This window comes from Heteronotia binoei, chromosome 14 (assembly GCF_032191835.1).
Source record: "Heteronotia binoei isolate CCM8104 ecotype False Entrance Well chromosome 14, APGP_CSIRO_Hbin_v1, whole genome shotgun sequence".
In the NCBI taxonomy this organism is placed as follows: domain Eukaryota; kingdom Metazoa; phylum Chordata; class Lepidosauria; order Squamata; family Gekkonidae; genus Heteronotia; species Heteronotia binoei.
Window position 1 is genome coordinate 14,813,954 of NC_083236.1, and position 21,971 is coordinate 14,835,924.

The following is a 21,971-nucleotide window of genomic DNA, read 5'->3' on the forward strand; positions in this document are numbered from 1 at the left end:
TCTTGGCTCTGAGGCTTTCTTAGTAGACAGGAATAACAGAACCTTATAGCATTTGTAGACCTTTCAGTACAAATAAACGTAGCTGACTCTGTTGAAACATCAACAGCAAAGCCATTTTAATTTTTCTGTTTCCACCTGACTAGCAGTTCCAGGGAACAGATTTAGGAGATTGTTCCTGTACGTTCTGTAAGATTTTCTGTCAGTTATTCATTTTTTGTCTGCTCCACTTGATCTTAGCCAAAAGGCCAAGAAGTGATTGAGAAGGTATTAAGTTACCTTGGATTGTGTCTTTTAACAGGGTGGTAGTGACCTGAAGTGCCTTTTGTCAGTTGTGTTTGATGGGGGTCAGTTGGAGGGCAGGGACTTGGTTGCTCTCATGCAAGCATTTCTGATGTAATCTCGTTACTGTAATCTTTGTGCTGCTCACCTTGAAGGGTGTTTGGAATCTTCATGTCATGGAAGCTGCATTGGTTTGTCTTGATTTGAGAAATGAGTTAGCAGGAACATGCTAGATCTTTGTGAAGCAACTGTGTTAGTGACCCATGAGTCTGAAATTTACTGCTTATAGCCACTACACTTTAGAGAGTACTCCCCACCAACCTTTCTGAGGTGGCCTCTGAGGATTTAATTCTGTTTTGCATCTTTGAACTGTGACTAGGGGCATGCATGGAGCAGAACAGGACCCTTCAGCTGTGGATTTGGGGTTTTGTGGAGTTATTTAATGAGAGCCTGTTGCATATTGCATACGTTTCTATTTGTCTGCTCAAGTTAACAAACAATTAAAACTTCACAAAAGAGTTTGTGTAGAACAGGGATTGGCAACCATTTCTTTAATGAGAACTTCTTCTGGGCAATAAAAAATATCCCAAACTAATCCTCCTCCCACAACACTTTCTCAAGTATTAGATGGGCACGGAACATGAAAATGGTGGTTCAGTTCATGGTTTGTTGAGTTGCCCAAATTGGTGGTTCATTTCATTTTTTTTGGGGGGGGGGGTCAGTTTCCTGAACAATTTGTGGTTTGTTGGTTCTTCAATTTGGAAAGGTGTAGAGCAGCCCCATGAATGAACTAGAGACACAAAACTTGTGGCAAATCTTACTCTCTTAAGAGCTGGGGAAAGAAAGGGAAGCCAACCTGCAGCTTCCGGTTGGTTTCACCCCCCAAAAGCTTGGAAACTGACTAGACACTGCAGCTCTGCTCTCCTGGCCCCTACACTTCTGTTCAGTTTCCAGCAAAACTGACTAGAAGCTGCAGGAGGCCATCAAATGAGCCACAAACCAGCCATTTTTAGCACAAATCATGATTTGTGGTTCGGTTCGCACCCATCCCTATTCCCAAGTTCTGCTGTGTCCTAAAAGCAGGACTAAGACAAGGGCCAAAAATGAAGCTGTCATCTAAGCAGCCAAGGGAAAAATATCAGGTAATAAAAGGTTAATCTCTTCCTGGATTTTCTAGGGAAAACATGACCTATTGTACAGCAGCTTGCAAGTTAATGGTAGCCCCCAAGCAGCTGTTGGGGCCCCTCCTGTCAGGACTGTACAGCCATCCAGAAGAAATTAGAATGAATTACTGACAAATGGAAGGCTTTCCTTGGTCATTTTGCAGTGCTGAAGCCTAGTGATTAGAATGATGTGTTCTGGACATTTAAAAGAGGTTTGAGGGATCCCCAGGTTCGTGTAAATCAGGATTAGCCATGGTATCATGTAATGCTGAACCAGATTGCTCAGCAGTAAGGGAAGCTTATGTTTGACAGGCGGTGATCTATGTGATCCTCTGTTGTGATCCCTGAACTGAGTTACATTGGAAATAAGGCTATATCTTGAATTCTGCATATTGTAGAACTCTGCTTGTACTACTTACCCAGTGGTGTTTCCTTTCAGTGCCAGTCCTACTAATTTTCACAGCTGTGGTTTAATCATAGGTATGATCTCTAATAATCTCCTGAAGTTAATCATAGGTATGATCTGTAATAATCCTGTCAGTGCTATCCAGTCCTTACCTCTGTGATTGATAGATACAATTGGATTTTTGCTTAGCCTGCTCATGCTCATAACCAAATTCTGGCAGATTGTTCCAGGCCTGTTCTGGAGCAAAAACTGCCTTTTCCTAGACACTTTCTCTCCATGTTTATAAGAGCATCCCCACCCCCAATTAATAAAAGGCATGATTCTGAAGGTAATTTGACCTTCCACACCGGCAGGATTTTCCATTCAGGAACGTTCATCCAATACAATAGCCTTAATCTGCTGCTGTCAGGTATTTTTTTATTCTGTATCATTGAGTCTTGCACTCCACCCTGAGGACCACTTTTTGCATTTTGCTGTGGTCGCATAAATCGCAAGGACAGCTAAGGAAAAGAGCAGAAGCTTCACATGCTAGAAGTAATCTGCTTTTCAATATATATATATTTAAACTTGCGCTGAAAAGCAGATTGCCCCATTAGCATTGCAACAATATGAAAAGTAGGTTGAAGGAGCTGGTTCATACATGCATCCCAACACTTAACTGCAACATCAAATGATGACTTATGTGTGAATGTGACATCAAAGGTAGTGCTTTTTCAGTGACATTGGTTTATACCTTCAAGTGCACAAAAATCAAATGATGGGCATGCAGCCGAGGGCAGAAACACTTTCTACTATGTGGATGGTTGTCCTTCACAACATACTTTTTTGAGCTGTGCCATAGAGAATGCTTGCAGCAACTGAGTTTTTAACCTTTCAACCATTCCCTCAATTGGCCAGCAGGGAATAAGCAAAGAAGAATAGTGGGCTTTAGTACAGCACAATGTAAGAATGTGTTCAGAATTGTGATTCTGATTGTGCTTCCTTGCTTAGAATTTTAATTGTAGCTGTTTCCCAGTATTAAATTGTGGTGGTCACTAAATGCTGCTATTGAACCAAGCTGGTATTACTTTACCTCATCCTGAAGGTAATTGTGCAGATGACCTTGATTTCTTGGAATACTGTGGTGCATAGTATTCTTATCTTGACCCAAGTAAAGTACCTAGTATCTACACATGTCTTTTCCTTTTTTTAAATGTAGATAGGAAGGGTATAAAAGTGGAAGGTGTAATTATTTACCTAGGATTTTCTAGAAACATGCCAAATCTAATCTAGCCCAGGGGTGGCCAGACTGTGGCTCGGGAGCCAAAAGAGCTCATTCACGCATGTTATGTGGCTCTTGAGATATCCCCCCCCACATTGGCTAGCTTGGAGAAGGTATTTGTCTCTTTAAATGGAGAATGCATTTAAAGTTAAAGTTGCTTTCTTTCTACCTGCCCCCTTCCTTCCTTCCTTGCAGCTCTCAAACATCTGATGTTTATTCTATGTGGCTTTTACATTAAATAAGTTTGGCCACCCCTGATCTAGCCCATTGATACTCAGTGGCTTGGGAGTCGCATATGGCTGTGATATGCCACCCATAGCTCTTCTGAGCACTGTTCACAGTGTGATGCTTGACCCATGTTTTCAGAAAACTGGGGGTTATAGATGGCAGGTGGTTCATATTTTGAAACAGCTGCCACTGGAGGACTGGAAAGCTGTCAGACTTACTGAGCTGTAGGTCTTGTGTTAGGCATGGGAGTAGAGGACTAATTCTGTTCAGTAACATGCATGCACACCGCACACATTTTGGCGGCCTCTGCACTCCTGTCTTGGTACCTGGGTGGTTCTTAGAAGACCACAGAGAAGAGAATAAAACCTTAGGAAAAGAAGAAGCTGGCCAAAGTGACTGAGGCTGGTTTTACTCTCCCTTTCTCCATGGCCAGCTTGCTGTCCTCTGGACACCTTGGCAGTCTAACTCCCTCACTTAGCCACAGTGCCTTATGCTTCCCCTCATTCCAGATGCACAAAAGCCGGTTAAGGTTCACCTGTGGCAAGGAGATATTACCCAACATGTGCAGAGGTATGCTATGCTGGTAATTTAAAAGGTTACTGATATGTTTAATATATGTAAATATATATTGCTGATAGTGTGTTTGGGGTGGTGCATGTGGCGTACAGTAATCATGTGACTCTTGGTTGATGGTAATTGCGAATGTGGCTCTCCATAAGCTGTGGAGTGAGTACCGCTGATCTAGTACCACTGACCCTTTTTATTAAATACTGGCTCTGGGTCAAGAGTCAGGAGTCCATCTCATGGTCATACCCTGAGCATAAGCCACTGCAATTGGGTGGGGTTATAGTATTCTTACGGTGAACTGGGCAACAGGGGCTGCTTTTCTGATACTGTGATGTCATTTCTCAGACACAGTTGTATTAATTTCAGCCTTACCTTCTCTAGATCCATCGGGCAGCTCCTCAAACTCCTCTTCAGCGCCTATGACGGGTTTTTCGGCCAACATTCAAGGAGCGCGGGTTTATCTTCAAGGGCCAGCACCAGTTGGGACTCCCAGCTTTAACAGACAGCATTTTTCACCACATCCTTGGACGAGTGCTACAAATTCATGTAGGAGCTTTGTGGGGTTGTCTGACTTGCTTGTTTAGCCTGTTATTCTGGGCCGTTTTGCTGGTGCTGTGGCGCTAAAACTGAGATGGTCATTTTGTGCAACAGCTTGAGAAACAGGCAGCTTGATAACATAGGGAACTAATGTGATTTTATCTGACTGTGTTATCGTTTTACTGTTTTAACGTTGCTATCTTAGGTTGTTAGCCTCCTTGAGTCTTCGTAGAATGGGCGGGATATAAGTAACGCAATAAATAAATAATAATAATAGTGGACTAGCTAAATACTTGTTAGTTAAGAAATATGGTTAAATTTATGTGTTTGTTGCTTGAAGTTATATAATATAAACTTTAAAAACAGCAAACTAGACCTGGCACATAGTTATGTGCCTTCCTCCCCCTCTTTCTTAACAAACCAAAGCCTTGAGAAAGCAGAGGAGTAGTGTGGGGGGAAAGGAGATGCTTCTCTTTCTCACCGCTTTTCCATGCATTCTCACTCCTTTTCCAGCTTCATTATGTCTGCAGAATGGAGAAAGAGATGAGTGCACACATGGAACTGTAATTCTCCTCAGATTCACTCTCCCAGAACTGCCATTTAGTTTGAAAATGAGTTGAGGGGAAAGATCCATCCATGTCTTTTCTTGTTTAGACCTAAAGCTTTATAATGCCACTTGAAGCACAGGAGGGTATGAGTCTCTCCTTCCTCACCCCCTTGTAAAGGATATTGAAATACAGATATAAAATAGTTGATGAGCTGGATTCAAACCAGCCTTTTCACCAGTGAAAATGGGAGGAGGAGATGGCCCCCTTTGACTACCCCAGAAAGTGTTGGGGACCTGCATGGACAAAAGCTGTGTGGGTTGGGAGCTGTAATAGGGAGATGGATGGTAAGATTGACTGGGAAAGCTGACTGGATCCAAGACACACTTGGGTACAGTTGTAAGCACATTTCTTGGGAGTAAGCACCATCAAATAATATGAGCCTTCTGAGTAGACCTGCTTAAGCTTGCTCCTATAGAAATTTAAAGCTTTTGCACTTGAAGCATGTTAAGAGCGTAGTTCTGTATTATGGGAATTGTGATTTCCCCTCTACCTATAGGCAGAAAAGGAGAAGCTGCTGCTGGCTGGCTGCCTTCATCAGTTTGTTCATTCTTTTTGGTGGCTAATTTTTCCTAGAGTTGAGAGGAAAAGGAGAAGGAAAAGTAGCTGAATGGCTCGTAGACTGAGCTGTACATTTGTGGGCAGTTATTTGCTAAGGTGAAAATGCACCTTTCCTGACTGATGTTCAGTCATGCAGCAGTTGTCTTCTGTAGCTATTTTCAAACGGAGGCTGTGGAGGCCTCTGATTCCTGTGTGTATGTGAAATAAACACAGGACACCTGGAGGAGATCCTGCAGGAGGTGTAGGTGTCCTGAGGAACTGAGATATATGCCCCATCATGCAGAGAAGGAATTGCCTTCTCTGAACCAAGACTTTTTCTTATTTCAGATAAATTTAAACTCTTATCTTCGCACAATACAGATGCTTCAGTACAAAAACATTTGTTTGGTAGAGTAAATTACACTGATTTCAATTAAAAACTACTTGTGCTGAAGTATTGATCAGATCCCTGGTGGCACTCCTTAAAGCAGTGGTTGAGGAAACTGCATTTCATGTGTAATAAAGCAAGAGAACTGTTTTTTCATCAGGTGAATCTCCTATTCCATCAGTTTCCTCGGGATCATCTTCACCCCTTTCAGCTGCTTCTGCACCTTCAACCTTGGGCCAACCAAAATCAGGGAGCTCGAATCAAGATCGAAAGGTGCCTCCGCCCATTGGAACAGAGAGACTTGCTAGAATTAGACAAGGAGGCTCTGTCACTCCTACCCCGTTGGGAACCAACTTCACAGCCCCGGTTGGACACAGTGGTATCTGGTCCTTTGGTGTTAACAATGTGTCAGGTGAGTGAGTTTTTGCTTTACATAATGATCATGCAGAAGTGAATAAGAGTTTTTGGGGTAGACAGAGTAGGTTTAGAAAAGAAAGAAAATATTCTGAAAGGAACACTGTCTTTAATAGTGCATTAAAATCCTATTGTTAAGGCAAAAATTATTTAAATTGTGCTTTAAGCATTACACCTATGTATATTCTGCTTTCTGGTATGCAAAATAGAGTAAACAAGCACCTTCCAGAAAAGAATCTGGTAGTGGCAGACATTTTCATAAATAGGGGGGATATTATTCCTCAGGAGCTGCTAAGAAGAGAACTTTTAAGTAGGCATGTCTTGAGGCTGGTGTCATTCTTCACTGTCACAGTAGGAGGGAATGGTGATGTCTGGTGACAGATGAAACTTTAGAAGAAATACTCTAAATAGATTGGAGAAAGCTGATATAAAAGACCTTTCTAGGAGGAAGTTACTCTATTACTGGGTTAAAAGTAGTAGCAAGAGGTAAAGAATGTAGATTGGAGATGCTGAAAAGGAAGTAATAGCTAGATTTGGGAAACACTAGGGTAGAAGGATTGCATGCTTGTGAGAACCCCACCGGAACTTTGTTTCCGGATTTTCTACAGTTGAAGAGATAAATCACTATAGATTTAAGATAGTGTCTAATAGTGAGAACTGCCACAGTGAAATCAGAAATCAGTTTCAGCTACAAGTATGGGGCTTTCTTGCTTAAGTGCTTCCTTAAAAAAATAGACTGGGTCAGAGTCTCCCATATAGGAAGTGTGTGTGGGGGGGGGGAAGGGGCATATGTTTAACATGAGATGTCGGCAGAACATCCAGAAGGAGAACAGGTGTGGGAAGCCCCCCTGAGCCTGTCGAGGGAGGGCGGGATATAAATCTGATAAATCAAATAAATAAAAGATTGAGGATACTCCCAAACTTGAGAGTGGTGAAGGGTTTGTCTGGTTATTTGGAACTTTTGGAGAGAGCAGTTTCCATCTTCACATCTTGTCATGTGGCCTTGGGTGGATTGAACTAAATCAGCAAGAAGCAATGATATTTTAATCTCCTAATGTCTGTGAGATGAGTTTTGTGTTCTTTTCACTGATCTCTAAATAAGTACCATTGTCTTTCTAGAAGGCTTGTCAGGTTGGTCCCAGCCTGTAATGGGAAATCATCCAGTGCATCAGCAGTTATCGGACCCAGGCAGCTTCTCCCAGCATCAGCCAATGGAGAGAGATGACTCTGGAATAGTGGCTCCCTCAAACATTTTCCAACAGCCTATGCCAAACAGCTTTGTGGATTTCCCTAAAGTATGTTTCAAAGGTTTACCTGTTTTTGAAGTGTGCAAGAGACAATGTTGTGCAGTAGTTAGGATGTTGAACTAGGTCTTGAAGAAACCAAGATTCAGATCAACACACACACACCTTGAAGCAGATTAAATGACTTTAGGCTAGTAATTCTCTCTCAGCCCTAGCCTACTCCTTGGACTTGTTAGGATACAATGGTGGTAAAGGGATCCTTGTGAATTCCTTGGAACATGAGGAAGGGTGATAAAAATGTAAGCACAGCCTAAAATTTCCCTTTTGGCTAACAGCTTGTTTGTTCTTCTACCCCAGGTGTAGGCTTAAAGCTATTTTTTGGGGATATATTAAGCTCAATTGCTGTAAGGGTTGGTTTTCTTTTCCATAGGTATCAAGGCATTCCAGAACTGCAGATTTCTCTGGAAAAAAATAATTATCTGGTATGTAATGAATCATAACCAGATAATTTGAACATAGTATCCCAAGTTGACTGCAGTTGGATATTATGCATAATATAATTCCAGCTGTTGTTAACTGGAGTTGTTTATGTGATGGCAGTTCTTACAAACTTCTGGCTTTCAGAACCAGATCTGTTGTTAGGGAGAAGGAATTTATTTGGAAGGGAAAGGCAGTACAAATTTTTGCTTCACATAAACATGAGCAAGAGTCCATCCTCTCTTGGGTAGGGTTATGAAATAATTTTCACAAGTACTTTAAAGTGTGACATAATTGCATAAAGGAAGCCAAATGAGTACTTTGCTAGAAAAGGAGTTCCCACCCCAAAAGACGTTAAATTTTTGCTTGTAAACGAGATGCAAAGATATGCAGATGCATGTTTCTAAGTTAGGACTTTGTAAGCTGACAAGCCTGTACTCATGAAACTTTGTTGTCAACCTCTTTCCTTCTTCTGTTTTAGGCCCTACCAATTTCCATGTATGGAGGCACTATAATACCTTCTCATCCCCAGCTAGCTGATGGACCAGGTGGCCCTCTCTTCAACGGACTGCATACTCCAGACCCAGCATGGAATCCCATGATAAAGGTTGTCCAAAACTCAACAGAATGTACTGATGCTCAGCAGGTGCAGTAATTAATTCCTTCCTTACATTTTTTTAAAGTCTCAAGCTTTTGCCTTAAGCAGTAAAATTACACGACAGGCTTCTAATTCTTCAAATCTCATGTTCTGTTTTCCTATACCATTTTATTGTAGGTGTAGCTTTATACCCACAGAGCATGCTACCCTTTACTGCCAATGGAATTGCATGGTATCTTCCAAGAAGTACTGAAAATTTATATAGCAATCCTGTACCACTTCATATTTCATGTGTTCTTAAATGCTGGGGTCAATTGTGTCCCACTGTTTTAGCAACCCCCCCCCCTCCACTTCCTTAAAAATTAAGGGAAATCGCTGAATACTCTTGGAGTATAATTGACTCCACCAGAATAAATGGCACTGTGTGGCCCCAAACAAACTGAATTTTGCCTGCTACCATGATACATCGATGTCTAGATGATTTTTACTAGAAGTACATCAGGGTCAGTTATGCCTCTGGTGGAGAATTTGGGTTATCAGTTTACAAGCTGATCTTAATATTCTTTACATAACATTTTAGTGAAGTGTGAAGCTCCCAAGCCTTTTTTTTTTTTTTGTAGTTGCAAAGTTGTGTATTTAAACAATCCTGTGTCAGCTGAAGGAATCATTTTTATCCTTTCTATTGGTTTTTATGGTAGTTTGCTGTAGCTAAGGTCTCTGCTGCTTGCAGTCTGAACTGGGATCATTTTGGACCCCCTGAAAGTGAACTTCTGGTTCAAGTGAAGATTTGTTTTGTGACCAAATTCTGTATGTTTTTGAGGATGGGGTGGAAAATAACTTATTAGACAATAAGTCTTTAACAGCTGTAATGTTTCAGTGTAGGTGACAGGTATATTGCTTCTTGAGTTAATGCTGTTATGCTGTTAGGGTTTAATCACAATAACTGTAAAAATAACACTACGTTTATAATATTAAGCAGAGGCTATGATTTGGGGGGAGGGGTGTCAGTTCAGTCCCAGTAGATTTACTGTTGGGCTTTAGTGTTTACATGGTGAGATACTATTGACCCCAGTAGCTTTGTGTTGGAACTGTATTTCTTTTCAACAAATAAAGTAATTTTATGTTAAACTGGAGTCATTTTTCAAATCAAAAAATTTTTTTTTCCAGTGATGGCCTTATTTGGAGTATATCCTTCCCCAATCACTAATTGATACAGTAGGTTTTTAAGGTGGAAACCACTTTCTAAGTTGGTTGTTTCAAGTCAGATATCTGAACCAAGTGGCTGATTCCAAGAGCTGGTTCCTCTCAAGAGAAGGGGACACAGCTAATGTGTGTTGGTGGAGTCTGCCTTGACAGAAGGGGCAGCTGCATGTGAGGACAAGATCTTTAAAATTTATTCCACTTTTCTGTATTGGAACCAGGCTTTAGCCAGACCTAAGGTGTTGGTCCTATTGAATTTATTTGAACCTTCAGCATTTTTGTAGTGGTATGTAAGCTATGCCCTGACATTTAACTTCCTATATTTGATGCTTCTTCCACTGTAGATTTGGCCTGGCACCTGGGCACCTCATATTGGAAACATGCACCTCAAATACGTCAACTGATTTAGGAGGGCCTACCTCTTTTTAAGCCTTGTTTGGAGAAACCTATGACCTTGGAAGAACCTGGGAATTTTTTAATGTGCCTAACTAAGCAATTTTTTTTTCTGTGGGCTGTAACAAGAAAAACTTGTTCGCCTGTTGTGTAAGAACAAATTGAGTTACCTATTCAACTGATTCTGTTCTCCAGTTAGTTTAGCCATTTTGAACTCAATCGGATGAACCTAGTGCTTTTGGCTAAACACTACTGAATGCTACTTGTATGCAGCAGAGAACTAGATGATTACATGATTTCAACCTTTTAGGGTGGTAAATACATGTATAATTGTTTACATACTTAAAAGGAAAAAAAACGTTGAGTAAATTTCATGTCGTATAGTGGCTCTACTTTATGTAGCCTGTATTAATGTGAAATATTTACCTGAATATTCAATAAAAAGATGAACATTAAGTTGTGTGTGGCAATCTTGAGATGAAATACTGCAGATTGTTACTTAGTGTACTGTGGTGGTTCTCATTTCTGAGAATCACCAGATCATTCTTTTGTAAAATTACACTTAATATATTAAATATATTTTCAGATTTTGAGAAATTTCCCTCTAAATACTATTTGCACTACCATGCACTTGTTTAGGTACCCAATAGAAAGGGACAGATTGAAATAAGGTTGAAGGTCATGTTAACATTATAGCTACCGTAGTTTTGCTCATTATTCAAAAAAGCTGAGATGTTTCTCTGTCCACCATTAGATATAGTTAGTACCAGAATGCAAGCATCTTGAGAGTCTCTTCCATATTTCAGAGCCGAATAGAGATTTATAATTCTGTTAAGTCATCAGCATGGCAAGACATCTCAGTAGACAAAATAAAATGGTCTTATTGCACATTATTTCATTTATTAAAAATTGATGTTCTAGCTTTGAAGATGGAGGACATTGCTGATCCCTTGCTGATAAGCATTGGTGGGCAACAGAAGTACAGGGTAGAATTGGGATCTGGCATTCAGCCTTCTGGGAAGAAGGTGACAATGACATTTCTGTTGTGGATTAGTGAGAAACGAATTAGAATAGATTGCTGCTGCTAGTAATTGGTGTACCTACACTAATTCATCTGTCTTTGCATGTGAGAGAGACTTGTGCTTCTGTTCCTTTCCCCTATAAATCTGGGGATTAAGAACATTTCGTTGACCATAGCAGTTTCTCCAGTGAGTCCTCCTCTCCCTATCTCCTGCCCTACTCTTCCTTAATTTTTTTCCTTCTCTATTTAGCCAATTGATCTTGGATAGTTTGGTTCAAAGCCAGAGCATTATGAATTCATTTTAGTTTTCCTCAGAGTTTGGAAAATTTTTAGCAGAGAAATGCAATGCTTTTGAACCCCACTGCTGTTCTCCATTCCCCAAGTATCCTTGCACTCATTAAGTTTTCAGTGCAAATGGACTGGATTTCCTCATGCTTTCTAATTGCCAAGCAGGGTTACCGAAGAACCTCCCTTTTTTGAACACCAGATGTTCACCCCTAGGAACCTCTGCATACTCTGGGTGGTATCCTTTGATTCTGCTAGCTAAAGAGCATGATATGTGGATAAAAACAGAGCAGCTAAGCATACAAAGCTCCTGCTTCCAAGGCCAAAATATGCCATTTACTCCTTTTGTGGCTTAGTCCTCAATTGAAAAGCCAGATTAGAATCCTCCCCCTTTGACTCATATCTTGATCTGACAGGGATATTGCATTTCTTCCTGCGCTACGATAAGAGTTTTTCAGTTGCAGCAAGCATTTTGGTGCAGCTGACAATAATTTTATGTATACAGGGTGAAGCTGCAGCTGTGCGGTATGTTTGGTTCATATGTAGATGGATGGGTATTCAATTTATTTTTGGCCTCATGTTCAGACACCAGGATCATTTATATGAACCAGCCAGTGCAAGTGTGTAGGGACTTATCATTTGCCCACTGTACCACCATCTACATGCCTCAAATCTATAGTGTCTCTGCCTGATTGGAAAGCATTACTCTCCCAAGATAGAGAATGTGAAGAAGCAATAGGCTTTTCCCGAGTAAAAGATCCATGCAAGCACAGAGGAAAGTTACGTCCCACATAAATGCTTTTGCAGTAGGAAGCAATTAAGCCTCCTATACCAGGGGAAAATGCCTTGGATTAAAGGGAAATACTGCTAGCAGAATGGATCCAGGGGAAATAACCCCGGGGGGTTGTATACAGGATCACTAGTGGTTCATATTTCTGCTGAATTAGGCTGAATGCATGTGACAGTAATTAATGAAGTGCCACACAACTGGAACTGCATTGCATCAGCAAGCATTGGGGAAAGAGCACAGAAAAAGGGCAGCCTGAGAGATAGCAGGAAGTGCAAAATAGCTGCAACTTAGATGTCAGATTTTGGGCAATTGTGAAGTCATGGGAAGGGGGGAAATTCAGTGTTTTCTGAAGGAATCATGAACTTGCTGTTTTAGCAACATAAAGTGGTACTGTTTGGCATCCTTATGCTTTTTATCTAGCCATGGTGACTGAGGGGAACCTCCCTATTCAGAGGAACTAAGACTCTGAATCCCAAAACCAGGAGGCAAGATCAGCAGAAGGCCTCGACCTCTATGCCCTGTTGCTGGTCCTCCAGAGGAACTAGGTGTGTGACAGCATGCTGGACTAGATGGACCGCTGGTCTGATCCACCGGGGCTGTTATGTTGTTATACTAATTAAATTTAAAATTAAAAATGACTTTTCTATAAGCAAAACTGCAAACGCACACAATACTTGAGAGCTGCAAACTGCTGCATCTATGGCAGAAGCTAAACTGAAAACAGACAGAAATAGTCTCATACTGTCACTATGGGACTACAAGCATATCTGAATATGGAGATAAACTTTGAAGTAGTTGTATCCCATAGTGTATACACATGTAGCATTGTAATGTATACAATTAGTTGCAATAAATGTATCCCCAATGTTGGTACCATATTTATACACAGGAGTCATCACCTATTGCTGTAGTTTCTTAGACAACTTTGCATAGCACACGCTGAGTGAAAACCTTGGACTGGATCCAGATGAATTTGGCAATTTCCACTGATTGCCCCTTCCTGCTGCAGACCTTCCTTCTGCCCTTCTTCATGAGCCCCATCCTCCGGGAGTGGCAGTTTCATAGCAGGCTGCAGCAGGGGAGTTCCATTCTGCCATAGGAAAAATGAGTCTGGATCTAACCTCTTTTCTTAAAGAATTTCATTGTTCTTAAAAAAAAATGCAATGACTCTTTTCAGTGTCCCTCAGTTTCTATTTTTATTGCAAAAAACTGAAAGGGGGAAGAGTATTCCTTTTTCAGACTTTGACATCTCTAGCAGCAACACATCTGTAAAATTCTAAAACATCAGTTTGTGAAACAAAATAGAAACAAGGCTTTTTCTTAACGAAGGCAGAAAACATTTTACTTAGATTTTACTCCCCCTCCCCCTTTGTGGTAGACTCTGCTGCTTGAATACAAAGCTACCAGTGTCCACTCCCCAGTGGACACATGAAAAGCATTTTGTGTGAGGAATGTAGGATGTATGGGGACTAGGGAGTGCTGAGAGGAGGCAACATCCCCATGCAGACTTTCTTCCAGTTTGCACAGACTATTTGGGCTGGGCATTTTTTAACCTCCATCACTGGCTTCAGAAAACACTCTTATTGAATGACCGATTAGACAGGTCATCAGCAGAGAACAGGCAACTATCTGACTCTAAGGAGATAACAACCGCTCTCAGCTTGAAAGGAACTGGTCCAGGTTGCTTCCAAGACAAGGCTCAGCATTATATTTGCTGGTGGAGTCCCTGGGCTCAACCTAATTTCATTGGTGTTCTGGCTCCAGCCGGGTTCCAACTTCTTGCTCCTCTAAGGCCAGATCCACTGTGGGTAATTTCCTTGTTTCTGCAATGAGCCTTTTTACTCCTACCATCCACTGGCTGACTTCATTGATATGGTCCACCATCAATGAGCGATGAATCTCGTCAGCTGCATCCCAGTGTTGACCCTTAAGCTCTGAAAGAAACAAGAGTGCATCTCAAAACTTAAAAGGCAGTGAAAAGGGGTTCCCAGACACCTGCTCTCTCACAGCTGAACATGTTGGGATGAGAAATACAGATGTGTGCAATACGCCTATTGTGTGACCATTCCATTACAAAAGGGGTTCTGGTTTTCAAAATCTAGCTAGAGAAGTGCCCAGAGGAAGGGATGCTGTTGACACATCCTGGTTGCACTACTTACCTTCTGTTAAAATCCTCATTCCTCTTCTCACAGGAGCTGTGAGTTTCCCTTGTGTCCACATCTGCTCCAGCGTTACCAAGCGCTTGCTGATATCATCGCAAACCTGTTTCTGAAAACAGAAGTGCAGTTTTCTCAGGCAAGCTGCTTCCCTGTATGCTGTGTTTACCTCCTGTTCACCACTGCAAAGATACCATCTTGTTCCTCTCTTCAGAAGAAGGAAAGTCAAATGTTCTCAGTGACTCCCTCAGAGTTGTGTCCAGATTCAGACATCACACCAAATGGTTAGGATTTCAAATGTATAACAGGCAAACAGTGATTTAAAGCAATGATCCCCAATATGGTGTGCACTTGCCTCTTTCCAAAGCTTCTGTTCCCAGAGCAAATATCCAAACCCAGCTTTCTTCCACCTCAGCCGTGCTTCTGTGTCTGCAGGATGCATCAATCTAAGGTTGCAAGTCCATTCCAAACTACAGTCCATAGTCTGGTTTTGATTGGGCAGTCAGGGGTTTTTTTGAGCAGGAACACAGTTCCAGCTAGCTTGGCGTCAGGGGGTGTGCCCTAATATGCAAATGAGTTCCTGCTGGGCGTTTTCTACAAAAGTTCTGTTGTCCGTTATTAGCAAATCATGCTTTAGTTAAAAAAAATTAATTATAGTTCTCCATGACACCTGAACCATTATATTACCATTATGGTTTTACACAGTCTCTGTTGCAACTCCATATTAGAGGAGCCTTAATTGTATACATTACCCAGAATTAAGTTATTCCAATCAAGTAAATCTGTATTCCACACCAAGGAAACCCCAGTTTATTTTATGTGATATGCTAAATAATTCTATTTAGAAGCTGGTGGGATAAAAACCAGAAGAAGCTGGTGGGATTTGAAATTTAGATTTTCAAAATAATGGCGCTTGGGGGGCAGAGAAAAGCAGAGATGTGGGGCTGAAAATTTTCCAGCACTGTATTTTTCTGCAGAATAGTTTTCCACCTCTCTATATCTTCATCCCATTTGACACCCTTGTGTTTTTATTAGGGCTGAGCACAGACTGAAAAAATTGAGATTCGTATGGATTCACGATCCATGGGCTTTCACAGACCTTCCCGTTCAACAGACTAGTCTGTTTATTAGGTTATGACTTCTGGATGCAATAAAATGGCCCCCCTGTGGGCTGGAGAGGCCAAACTTGCGGCAAGTCTCCAGCTGACTGTCCTCTACCTGCCCACCAAGTTTGCTAAAGTTTGGATTTAGGGGGGCTGGGATATGGCCCCCCAAAGCAGGTGCCCCCAGGAAAGTGAAGGTTCAGAAGTGTGTCAAAAGGACCCCCTGCATGATAGAGCTAGCAAACGTGCAGCAGACCTTACTAGGATGCCCCTCTACTAGCCCACCAAGTTGTGCACAGATTGGTTTTGGGGAGGAGGATGGTCCTAGGGTCCATGTGCAAAGCGGGGTATTGTGTGTGGGGGGGAAACTGGCAGCAGGCCTCCCTGGGTTGCCCCTCTACTTGCCCTCCAAGTTGTGTGTGGGCTGGCTCTGGGGGAGGAGGTGATCCCAGGGTCCAGGTGCAAAAGGGGCGTATTGTGTCAAATCCCACCCCCCAAAATGAACCAGAGGCATCAAACTGGCAGCTGATCTCCCTGGGATGCTCCTCTACTCACCTTCCAAGTTGTGTGCAGATTGGCTTTGGGGAAGGGGGAGATCTCGGGGTCCATGTGGAAAAGGGGGAGGGATTGTGTCAAACAGCCCCCTGCATTTAAAACTTTAAATTACTTCAGTTCACTTGCCCAGTCATCCCACTGCCACTCTGCAACTGCAGAAGGGTTGTAAAAGAACAGTTAATGCCTTGACAGTTAATGCCTTGGTACCAGGTTGTCTGGTCCAGAGACCAAACGGACCACTGAAAATCAAAACGTGGCCCATGGGCAGTATGTCATTAGGGGAAATGCACAGACTAGGCAAATGGGCCACGGTTCGTGCAAAAATTAGGCAGTTTCCTGTGTTGCGCTTCACACTTGATTCTTCCTTTTTAACTTGCCCCTTTCTCCTTGAAGCTCTCTGCCCTTCACCTTTACTCCACCCTAGTTCTCTAGCCCACTTCAAGGTGTGCTAAAGAAGCCCTGCCCTGGATAGCCAAGGCAAGTCCAATCTTGTCAGATCTCAGAAGCTAAGCAGGGTTGACTCTGCAAGTACCCGGATGAGAGACCTCCTTGACTACTAAAGCCAGGGGGTGGGGGCAGGCTTTATTCAGCCACCTCTCTGAATATCCTCCATGCCCCGGTAGGGATCAGTCACCAGAGGTTGCTATGACTTCCAGGTGCATACTCACACGCACACACAGATAGAAATACCAAAAATCAAAGTTGTGCTAAAGGAAGTGAAGAGGATGGGACTGCTGGTAGGAGTACAAACCAAACTCCTATGAAGTCTGGGTAGCCATTGCAGCTTGGGCCTTGGCTTGGTCACTTGAAATGCATCATCACAACTACTACCTCGCCATTCACAGAAAGGAAGTGGCTTACGGGAAGCAGGGATAAATATAAAGAGTTGGAAGAAAAAAACTGAGGATTTACTAAACCCACCCCATTGTACTAGCACTTGCCACATCTAGAACATACCATACACACTTAGGGATGCCCTATCAGAACTTCCAACTAAGGAAGGCTACGCACTGCTAAATTGGATAAATATGAATCCGCATAGTGTAATTGCTTACCATCCAAAAGCTTCCCTCCCCTTAAAATGGAAATCTTCCTGAACGTTTCATTTAATTGAAACTTTGTTTTAAAATTATACACACACACAGGAAGGTTAGGGGTCTCCATGGTGACTATCCTGGGATGGCGTCCACTGCCTTTTCTCAAAATTGCCTGTAGAGTCCCCTTTTCTAGCTACTCAAGCAGTTTGTTTGGAGCAGAAGAGCTAGCCACAGCTGCTGATACTGAGTGAGACTAAAGAACACCTTCCAGTACACGGGAAAAGAAGGTTAAAACTGGGGAGTGCAAGCATGAGGGACTAGAAAAGATCCTTAAGTATATAAGGATGGCAACCAAGAACAATTCACGCCATAGTACTCCCCATTACTATGTATAAGAGTTGGACAATGAAGAAAGCTGACGGGGAAAAAAAGAATTTCGTTAAAATGCAGTTGGAGGAGAGTTTTACAGATACTGTGGGCTAAAAAAAAGACAAGTGGGTCCTCGACCAAATTATGCCTGAACTCCCTAGAAGCTAAAATTGCTAAACTGAAGCTATCATACTTTGGTCACATTATAAGAAGACAAGAGTCACTGGAAAAGACAATAATGCTAGGAAACGTTAAAGGCAGCAGGAAAGGAGGAAGACCCTAGATGAGATGGATGGACTCAATAAAAGAAGCTACGACCCTCAGTGTGCAAGACCTGAGAATGGCTGCCAATGAGAGGACGTTTTGGAAAACATTAATTCATAGGGTTACCATAAGTTGGAAGCAACTTGACGGCACTTACCACACATATCAATACACAGGAAAACAGAGAAGTTTTGAAAGGGCCTATCGCTTCTCTTACCCGTGCAAATTTCCTGCAGCTGTCCAAAGCCTCATTCAAGGGGGACAGAACATCCTCCACACCACACTGCTCTTCAACCTCAAGGGCATTTGTCGTCAAAGAAGAGTCTAGCAAAGCAGAAGGGGCCGACCCTGAAGACTTTGGGGGAAATGCTGGTGGTGCAGGTGAGAAGTCAGCACTTTCTGGAACAAGAAGGAAAGAAGGCTATAATCCAGAGTAAATGTAAGATTGATTGTTTTCAAAGTGTGGGGGGGGGGCGGAACCCACTCTTAATTTTGGTGTACTAAATGCACATTAAGATGGAGATGCACGTTGTTTTTGAAGCCCTCTGAAAAGGGCTTAAAATGAACTAGATTTTTGTAGTAGGGTGGGGATGAGGACAGAGAGGCAGGCAGGGAATTACAATTGTTGAAAGCTACTGAAAACAATGCTTATACACACCCCAATCAAAAGAAGGGTGGGCTTTTTACACAGAACAGTTTTCCTATTCATCAAAATCAAGTCACATAGACTGTGGCACCTACATTTGCAACTGAGCAGAAAATAAGAGTCTGTTCTCTTGAAGAGTTTCAGGTGGGTAGCTGTGATAGTCTGTAGCACAAATATGAACAGATGTGAGGCAGCCTTCTACTGAATCAGACCCTTGGTCCATCAAGTTCAGTACTGCCTACTCAGGCTGACAGCATCTCTCCAGTGTCTCATGCTGTCTTGCACATCACCTGTTACATGGTCCTTCACCTGTAGATACCAACGATTTAACCTGGGACCCTCTGCATACCAAGCAAATACTCTGCCACTGAGCCATGGGCCCATCCCCTGGCGTAACATAACTGCTTGTCTGTGGCAAATAAAATGCCAAGTGAGCAGACAGAAAACACTACAGTTGGATTTCCCACCAAATATTCTCTCAAGAAATATGATATCACTGATATGATTAATGAATTACCTGGTCGGCCTATCACTCTCCACTCAAGTACCTACCAGGTAAAAGCAACACAGACAATATAATAGCAGAGCAAAATTCAAATCCAATAGCAATGTAATGACCAATTTTTCGATGTAAGCCTTGACTCATGAAAGATTATACCATGGAAAATTCTGTTGGTCTTTACAATGCTATACTTGAATGCTGTTCCATGCTCTTAAAGGACCTCTATAAGAAACTACAAAAGGTACTTCTTGTCAGAGGTCTGGTTACTCAGTATCTTTTTGTGAATCATTCTAATACATCATCCAAGAATGTGTGGATGCAATCTAAGAAGGATGATTAGTGTCTGATCTAGCCCCTAATGCGACCAGGTCACTCATCTTTCTCAGCCTAAAGCTACCCCACAGGGTTGTTGTGAGGAGAAAATGGAGACGGAGAGAGGAATCTCCTTGAGATCTTCTAGGGGAAGAGCAGGATGACATTGAGAGTTTCATTCTCAGATAGACTGAGATTGATCCCAGCACCTCCTTACATGCTGTTGAAATTGTACAATGGTGACTTTAACCACACACACAAATTGACTCCCTCTGGAAGTTGTGGGGTCCACAAGTTACCATTACAACCACTGAGGGTCCACGGGAAGCACCAGAGGGAACAAAGGTTACCAACTCCAGGTTGGGAGATTTCGGGAGATTTGGGAGTGGAATTTGGGGAGTGACTTAAGCATTAGGGTTTGTAGAATCTTTCGGGCTCAAGTGCCGTGTTCTACTGGAGAAAGTTTTTCTTCCAGACGTTTCGTTCTCAGCTGCGGAGAACATCCTCAGTGGCGTTGCAGACGGAGCAGGCGCTCTGACCTTCTTGGCTGCTGGAGAGCTGCTATTTCTAGCAGCCCTGGCCTCACTCAATGCACAGCAGCCAAGAAGGTCAGAGCGCCTGCTCCGGCTGCAACGCCACTGAGGATGTTCTCCGCAGCTGAGAACAAAACGTCTGGAAGAAAAACCTTCTCCAGTAGAACACGGCACTTGAGCCCGAAAGATTCTACAAACCCTAATGATGATGCCAGCCATGAAAACCTGAAATCTTTGATAACTTAAGCATTCTTGAGGGTTGCCAGGTCACCAATGACAGGAGATGGAGGGTAGGGGTTGCTAGATCCAGGATGAGAAACTTCTGGAGACCTGGGGATGGAGCCTGGGGAAGGCAGAGAGTCCACTCTCCAAAGCATACATTGTCTCTGGGGGAAATGATTCCTGTAGTCCGGAGATAAATTCCAATCACACCTAGAGACTGACAATGCAGCCTTGTAATTTCCATAAACCCATCCCTTTCTGAAGCTGCCACTTCCTTCAGGGGAACCTAAACTCTGGAGATGCTGTTGTAACTTTGGGAGAACTCCAGGCCTCACCTGGAAATTGGCAACTACAATGTGGAATCCGGGGAGGGGGGGGTGATGAGGACAAACATATTTTCGTGTCATGCCCCGGGGAAAACCGAGGCTTCCCCGTCCCCTGCAACCCGGCCTCCGCCACAGACCCGAGGAGTGGAGAAGGGCGACGGGTGTGGAGAAAGAGCACGAAGCTGCTGCTTCTATTTATCCCTTTAAGGGAGTACATTTGCAGCTCCTATGAATACATTAACTTTCCCAATAGGGCAAATTTCCCCATAGGTTTTTTAAGACAGAGGAATGGCTTGGAGGGGAAGCCTTAAGTCCCCTCTCCTCATATGCTGTGGTCCCAATTTGAACCCAAGCTCTGCATGCCTGAGCAGTAAGGAACTCCAGAACACATCTAGCCTGTAGATAGATCCAAGAATAGCATATCACATAGGGAGGCCCTAAGATTGCTGTGGGAACCAGAAAGATGGTTCAGATGCAGCTGACGTCAAGGGGGAAGGGTCTTTAAAGAAGATGAAGAAGATATTGGATTTATATCCCGCCCTCCACTCCGAAGAGTCTCAGAGCAGCTCACAATCTCCTTTACCTTCCTCCCCCACAACAGACACCCTGTGAGGTGGGTGGGGCTGGAGAGGGCTCTCCCAGCAGCTGCCCTTTCAAGGACAACCTCTGCCAGAGCTATGGCTGACCCAAGGCCATGCCAGCAGCTGCAAGTGGAGGAGTGGGGAATCAAACCCGGTTCTCCCAGATAAGAGTCTGCACACTTAACCACTGCACCAAACTGGCTTAACCACTGCACCAAACTGGCTAAAACAGACAATAAGGATTTAAGTGACCAAGGACCAAGCACGCCTCTGCTTTCCAACGGCGAATGCATTGTGCTCATAATGAGCCATGCAGATATTGACAGGTTGTGCTTCGCAGTAGATATCCAGCTATGGAGAGCCTTCGCTGGATAGCATGAAGATGGCTATGTGCCACTCAAATGGAGAGAGCTATTAGGGTATGAAGCAGCGTCCCCTGGGAAGACACCGAAAACCACCGCTCAGAAAAGAGCACGAAGCTGCTCCGACCTGGCCCGGGAGGAGGCGGAGGCGGCGGCCTTTCTTCTCCCGCCGCGGCCGCGCGTCGACTCAGCGGCCCCCTCTTGGCTCCGGCTGCCTGCGGATCCGCCGTGGCCCGTTGCTGCTGCAGCCCGTAGGAAAACTGAGGCGGGTCGTTCCATCCGCGGTCCGGGTTTCCTACAGGGAGACAAGCGAAAGAGCCCGTCAGCAGAGGCCGGCCCCGCAGAAGGAAATCTCGGCCTCCCCTCCGAGGCCCCTTACCCGGCTTGACATAGAGCTCCGCCATGATGGCCGCCGCTAGCAGCAGGCCGCGCCCTCAGCCTCGGGGTGACGTGACGAGCGGGCCAACGTCCTGAAGGAAGCCGCGGGGAGACTCGCTTGCTCGAGCCCTGATTCCTGCAGGTGGCGCCCGGCCGGGAAGGAGAGGCCCCCGCCCGCCCGCCCTCTCCGGAGCCTGATCCTACAGGAGGGACGCCTTCAGAGCCCGAG

At 43.5% G+C, this 21,971-nt stretch overlaps 2 protein-coding genes across 11 annotated transcripts in view; one reads left to right on the forward strand and one right to left on the reverse strand.

The window, feature by feature from the left end:
• ANKHD1 (ankyrin repeat and KH domain containing 1) overlaps positions 1-10,756 on the forward strand; it is a 143,660-nt gene extending 132,904 nt beyond the window's left edge. For 5 of the 10 annotated variants that reach the window (XM_060253966.1, XM_060253959.1, XM_060253967.1 and 2 more), the window contains 5 exons: positions 4,271-4,450; positions 6,135-6,386; positions 7,508-7,683; positions 8,591-8,755; positions 10,252-10,756. In XM_060253966.1, coding sequence (XP_060109949.1) covers positions 4,271-4,450; positions 6,135-6,386; positions 7,508-7,683; positions 8,591-8,755; positions 10,252-10,311 — 833 coding nt within the window. In that variant the 3' untranslated portion in view covers positions 10,312-10,756. The remainder of the gene's footprint in view (positions 1-4,270; positions 4,451-6,134; positions 6,387-7,507; positions 7,684-8,590; positions 8,756-10,251) is intronic. The other 5 variants (XM_060253960.1, XM_060253964.1, XM_060253962.1 and 2 more) reach the window with 5 other exon arrangements.
• A 2,810-nt stretch (positions 10,757-13,566) lies between these two features.
• On the reverse strand, positions 13,567-21,971 carry SRA1 (steroid receptor RNA activator 1). The gene is made up of 5 exons (XM_060253791.1): positions 21,744-21,971; positions 21,451-21,659; positions 18,098-18,301; positions 14,556-14,664; positions 13,567-14,330 (listed from the first exon to the last, which is right to left on the reverse strand). The coding sequence occupies exons 1-5, from the start codon at positions 21,766-21,768 to the stop codon at positions 14,140-14,142; spliced, it is 738 nt and encodes a 245-aa protein (XP_060109774.1). The 5' UTR covers positions 21,769-21,971; the 3' UTR covers positions 13,567-14,139.

Bases quoted from the DNA above. Each gene is read 5' to 3' on its own strand.
- SRA1 (XM_060253791.1), bottom strand. From the start codon at position 21,768: ATGGCGGAGCTCTATGTCAAGCCGG. The intron at 21,660-21,743 runs GTAAGGGGCCTC...GTCTCCCTGTAG, and splicing joins GGAGCTCTATGTCAAGCCGG to GAAACCCGGACCGCGGATGG. The intron at 18,302-21,450 runs GTGTCTTCCCAG...TCTGGATTATAG, and splicing joins TTTCTGAGCGGTGGTTTTCG to CCTTCTTTCCTTCTTGTTCC.